Source organism: Thunnus albacares, chromosome 19 (genome assembly GCF_914725855.1).
Source record: "Thunnus albacares chromosome 19, fThuAlb1.1, whole genome shotgun sequence".
NCBI lineage: Eukaryota > Metazoa > Chordata > Actinopteri > Scombriformes > Scombridae > Thunnus > Thunnus albacares.
In genome coordinates, this window is record NC_058124.1 from 17,605,367 (window position 1) to 17,611,366 (window position 6,000).

Genomic DNA, 6,000 nt, shown 5'->3' on the forward strand with positions numbered 1-6,000 from the left:
AAATGTGAGTTTTTTTTATGATTTTCTATGTCTTCTGTGATGGTAAACTGAATGTCTTTGAGTTTTGGTTTGCTGGTCAGACAAAGCAAGACATGTGAAGATGTCAACTTGGGCTGTGTGAAACTATAAAGGGCATTTTTCACTATTTTCTGACATTTTATAGACAAAACCACCAATCAATTAATTGAAAAATATAAGGCAGTTTATAATGACAATAACTGTTTATGGAAGCCCTAAAAAGAAGCAAATGTTACTGACCAATCAACAACAGACATTTGTAAAAACAGTTACAATTACGTGGCAAGAAAGTCAAATATTTACAGAAAAAGGAGACATTATTCTTACTTTTCTTGCCTGTATCTCCTAGCGGTAGATGCGATGGTGCTTCCACATCAGCGTTCACCACCACGGCTAGTTTCCTCACAACACCAGGGGAGTCCATCTCCTCCATCACGAGCTTTGACCTCCGCCTCTTCCTGACATGAGAGGTCAAACCATCCCCGAGATGCATATAATCCCCCTGAGTGTCAAACTGGCCTCTCTTTTTCTCTGCCAATTTCAAGGTCAGCTTCTTGAGGTTCTTGTAGATATCTAGGTGGCTCGTGCCCGGACTGGGCTGCGACGTGAACCTCAGAGCAGATGGGCTGTCAGCCATAGAAACAGAGTCGCTGTCAGACTGTAACGAGTTGCCGTCATAACCTGACTCATGAAATGATGCGCTCTGTTTTTCGTCCTCTCTCTGTTGACTCTTCAGCCACGTTGACAGAGGACCCTTTGGAAAGGGAATCATTTCCTCATCCAGGAACCTCTTAGGGGCTTTGATGACGCGAGAGGACCGAGCGCTCATTACAGGAGTGGAGGAGTTGTTGGAGCTCTGTTGGACTTGTTCAGAAAACGAGCTTGGCTCTCCTTCAGATGGAGTGATATTCTCACCGTGCGGATGCTGCTCATTCCTGTCCTGCGTCCGTGTGGCTGGAATGGTTTCTGGTACATACGTGTAGTAAACACGCCTAGTGCGATTACGAACGATTTTAGGACTTTTAATGAGCGGAACAGTTTTTGGTGTCTTTCGCCTGTGCCCGAACAAAGATTTGCGTTGATATTTTTTGGGTGTTCTTTTCTCAGAGGAATCTGTGGCTTTACACTCGAGGGGCATCGCTGCCTCATGTCCGCTCTGCGCACCGGCCTCAGCTCCGACCTCAGGAGAGGCACCCATGTCCTTCCCAATCCTCTTCCTCTGCCGCCTGTGAAACGATGTGAACGACAGTGTGACAGCTGGAGATGTGCGTCTGGTTTGCCCGAGTCGAAAACCCTTCATCGGTTTCACAGACCTCTGCGGCTGGGCTTGGTCTGTCTCTGAGTCCTCTGACACCTCACCTTGTTCTTTGACCTTGGAAGCTTTTTCTTTGCCCTTGAGTGCAGTCAGGGTGCTCACCAGCTTATCTTGCTTTGTGCCCCTAGCTGAGGTAGCGGCTGTTTGGTTTTGCGTGCTGCCTGAGTCTGTACTGCTCTGTCTACCTGAGGCATTTGCAGGGAGAGCAACATGCTTGCCATGCAGTTTAATGACCACCTTGGGTATTTCTTTGTCTTTTACCTGGCTCTCTTTGACACCTTGGCCTTCTTTAGGGACCCTTGGTACAATTTTCCCAATTAGAGCAGGTTTTGGGGTCTTGGGTATAATTTTTCCAATGAGAGGTTTTGCTGCTGGAGAATGTTCTGAAGCTCGGGGAGGCTTTGCTTGGCTGAGTGACGACGACTTAGTAGCAGATTTCTGTGGACGAACTGTTGTGGTCCCAAATCCAGTGAAATCTTCTTCCTGGAGAAAACACAGGAAGTACAACCTTTTAGTGATTATAATACAAGATTTAGACAAGAGCTGCAATGATAAGTTGATGAATCAATCACCAGAAATTAACAGGCAACTATTTTGATAATCCATTAATCATTTAAGTCAATTTTCTTAAGTAAAAATGCCAAAAGTAATTTGGTTCAAGCTCCTCCAATGTAAAGATTTGCTGCTTTTCTTTATTTTATATTACTGTAAACTGAATACCTTTGGGTTTTGGACTGTTGGTTGTACAAAACAAAACATTTGAGGTCATCACCAAGGAAAATGTGACATTTTTCAATATTTTCTGACAATTTATAGACAAAATGATTAATCCAAATATCAAAAAATTAATCTGCAGATTAAACGATAATGAAAATAATCATTAGTTAAAGCCCAATACACACTCACTGTAGTTATGCGTTTAAAAAGAAAATTAAGACTTTGCACATATAGTGTAAGGCAAACATGAGCCATTACATGACCTTTGTAGACTTCTGTATTGATTAAAACAGATAATAATAGTTATAGTTGTAGCTGTTCCATCAGATGCAAGTGGGATTGAAAAAGCCTCTTACGTAGATGTGCTGTGAGGCGTTTTAACATCAACAAGCAAATTTTTAGAGTAATACACACAGGATTTTAACTATAAAACTAGCTCCTACGTCGGTGAGGGGTTACAAGTATCCAGAGCACCTACTCACACCTGCTACAGGTAATGGCCCTCGTCATGTCAGTGTTTTGGGAAAATACAACAATACTTTAAAAATGCATTTAGATGCCAAGTAAGTATTAAATAAGAATCCAATAAATTCCACCAACAGATCCAAACAATCTACCACTTGGAAACTAGAAAAATGCAGTTTGCAGCACTGATGAACTTTATGAATATGGCTCCAGGTGTGAAAGTACAATGAAGACAATGAAACAATTATATGCTGAGTGAGCTGTGAGTGTCACTGCCACAAAGCTGTCACCTTCTTCATAATTACACACTGAAGCACAGCAGATGTCTATGCAGTTTATCTTAAACTTCACACAAGTTACTGCTAGCATTATTACTCCTCATGACTCAAAAAATAATCCAACTCATTCTGAGAAATTTAACATTGAATTATGAGGTATCGCCCCGACTGAAACTATGGGTCGGCACCACCACAGCCCTCCACTCTTACTCCAGTGTTGCATCAGTAGACTGCTGAGGAGCGGCACCAAATGAATCAGATTTTAGTTTCAATCTCTGCGTTAACTACAAGAAATAACTCAGCAGATTTTCTAACCTGTGAATCCTGTCGCGTGTGTCTAATTTCTAGTCAAATATATTACAATATTTTCTCTGTAATTAACCAGGGGTGTAGCACTTAAGCTTTCATGAAATAAAAAAAACAACAACAGTGCATTAAGCCTAATTCTCCTCTAAACTAGTGAATTTTTAATGTCACCAAGTATCATTCAAACTCCACTACAGCCAAAGTTTAAGTGGAACCTCTGAAACACAATCAGCTTCCAGCACCCTTCAATTCAAGCACCTTTCTCAGATGCAAACACTGCACACTACAGTGGATCAAAAGCACACTCCAACCTGATTTCTAATGACTCACATCCATCTTTACGTCCAAAATAACAACTCCACAAATTTAACAGCGATGAAACTCTTTTAATGAAATCTATTCTGCGGCACTGCAGAGCAGGTGAGTGCGTGGCACTACCTGATGTGTGGCACTCCAGTCCGAGTACCCACAACAAGCTTTAGCATGAGCCATGTGACTCAGTTACAGTCCACTCTAAAGGGATTGCATCAGTGAGGTCTGACTGATGTCACACTAAAGCCCCTGCTCTGGAGATTAAATAATGTGATTAGATCCAATTTGGCATTATAATAATCACCATCCTGTCTGACCTGGGTTACCATGGGACCACCTAAGAAGTAAATGATATTAAACACGCTTACGACTTATATGAAGAAATTATTAAAATATGAGCATGTGCATGTGGGAGATATGGGTGCTTTCCACTTATAGGGTAATACCCATGTCTCATTATGAATTATTTCAGTAGTGACCAGAAACTGTCGCGAGCTGTGTTCAGGCCAGAGCATCGTCATCTTATGGAATAGCAATTAGTGCTGCAACAAAATGATTATTTCTTCTATTACTCGATTAGTTGCTTGGCCCATAAGATGTCAGAAAATGTCCACAACAGTCCACAATCTAAAGATATTCTGTTTACTGTCATAGAAGACAAAAGACACCAGAAACTATTCACATTTGAGAAGCTGGAATCAGAAGATTTTCTTTAAAAAATTACTCAAAATGATTATCAAAATAGTTGCCAATTAATTTAATAGTTGGCAGGTAATCAGTTTATCAACTTATCGTTGCAGCTCTAATAGCAATCACTCGTAACGTAAGGTGTTTAATTCCACAGTACACAGACTATTTTAAACACCTTGATTTTTTGACTGCATTTCTTGGCTTCAAACAATGTTGAACAACAAACTGTAAAAGTGATATGGTATTATAACTAGCCAACATCTCCCATACTGAAAATTTAATCATCAGAGCATAGAAAACCCCCTCATATGTGACATTTAACAAGACTTGATTACAAGCAAAACCACAAATCATAACTGCAGACTGAATGAAACTAAACAATTGTATATTATTTGTGTCAAAGGCCTGTGCAGGCAGTTTGAATTTGCCTAAAGAAATTTGGCTGCAAAGCATTATCGTCAAGGGAAGCGTGACCTGTCTTTGAATTAGATCTATCGAGCAAAGTCCAATTAAAAAGTCGAAAAAGCTCAGCCTTAAAAAAAGGGAAACAAACGTACATGTAGACAGTGATTCACGTTTTGACACATAGACTATGCAAATGAGGTTCAAGACAGAAACTGAGCCTGATTTTTCATTATATGCTGCAAAAAATCCAGCTTTCTGATTAAAACGTCTGGGTAACGTTTCCCTTCCCGTTGCATCCCACGTTAAGCTGACGTTCAAAACACCGGAGCAGTCAGCTGACAGCTCTAACGTGGAGAGTGAGATACTAAAGTTGGCAAAACGCGACGTTTTAACGACGACACGATTATATGTGTTGCTATCCGCACAAGAAGGGGAACTTCCATTCACCAGAATGTGTCGGGGAATGAATGAGCAGACATACATCTTCATGGTTTCCACAAAAACAAAACGCACCCACGACTGTTATCATACCGCCAAAGTTTTCCGCGTAACGTCTTTTTTCATGCAAACAAACTCAGCTGGACAGACACTGGTCTTGCTGTGACTTAACAACGTTGATATGGTGATATTTCATAACAGATAATTAACTACCAACAATGTCTGCAGAGGCAATCAGACTGAAAGTATTCATCCATGAAGAAATCGGAGGCAAAAGCTGCAGGCAGGCGGCTAGCCACAATGCCTATTTTGGGTCAGTTTACAAGCTAAGTTAGCGCTAACGTTAGCTTAAACACTATTTGTTAGATGCAAACAAATCGCTTTAAAATGTCAACAAACTGGATTTAAGTGTCTAGTTATGTTTTTGTTAACCATCTTGCTGACATGATGTGGTTCGTTTATTCACCTCCTCGCTGTCGCTGGAGTCGAAGCCCGCATCTCGCTGCCGCCTGTGCTTCTCCGTCACCCCGAGCAGACGCAGCAGGGACGGATCCTCACTCAACGCTAGGCCGATGTTTACGGGCCTCGGCCCTCCAGCAGCCAGCTCCCCGTCGTCAGAGCCCAGCCTTCCGCGTCTGGTACGTTTCTCCGACCGCAGCCTGCTGCGAGCCGTGCACGGCCGGCCCGGGAAGCGAGCTCTGGCGACGGTAGCGTGAGATGATAATCCGCCTCCCGATGCCGCCATTATTTACTGCAACAACAACACCGACGGCGCGCGGGCAGACCGTGACGGTAACGACGACAGAAGCAAGATGGACCTTCGAGGCAAAGGCGCGAGATAGAAAGGAAAGACAGGTGCACCATGGGAAAACGAACTTCTGCCGCCCAGGACGACTTCGCCTGTGTACGTCTTGTAAGCGAATTACTTCGACCTTGAATGTTTATAGAACTGCTACGATTTGCAGATTAATCGATTAGTTGCCAATTATTTTGATTATCGATTAATCAATTGGAGTCATTCTTTAAGAAGAAAAAAATCCAAATTCTCTGGTTCCA

The 6,000-nt window shown here is 42.1% G+C and overlaps 1 protein-coding gene across 4 annotated transcripts in view; it reads right to left on the reverse strand.

The window, feature by feature from the left end:
* kmt2ba (lysine (K)-specific methyltransferase 2Ba) overlaps positions 1-5,774 on the reverse strand; it is a 30,848-nt gene extending 25,074 nt beyond the window's left edge. For all 4 annotated transcript variants that reach the window (XM_044335658.1, XM_044335660.1, XM_044335659.1 and 1 more), the window contains exons 1-2: positions 5,411-5,774; positions 346-1,816 (exon numbers count right to left, since the gene is read on the reverse strand). In XM_044335658.1, the coding sequence (XP_044191593.1) occupies positions 346-1,816; positions 5,411-5,689 (1,750 nt within the window). In that variant the 5' untranslated portion in view covers positions 5,690-5,774. The remainder of the gene's footprint in view (positions 1-345; positions 1,817-5,410) is intronic.
* Positions 5,775-6,000: the final 226 nt, after the last annotated feature.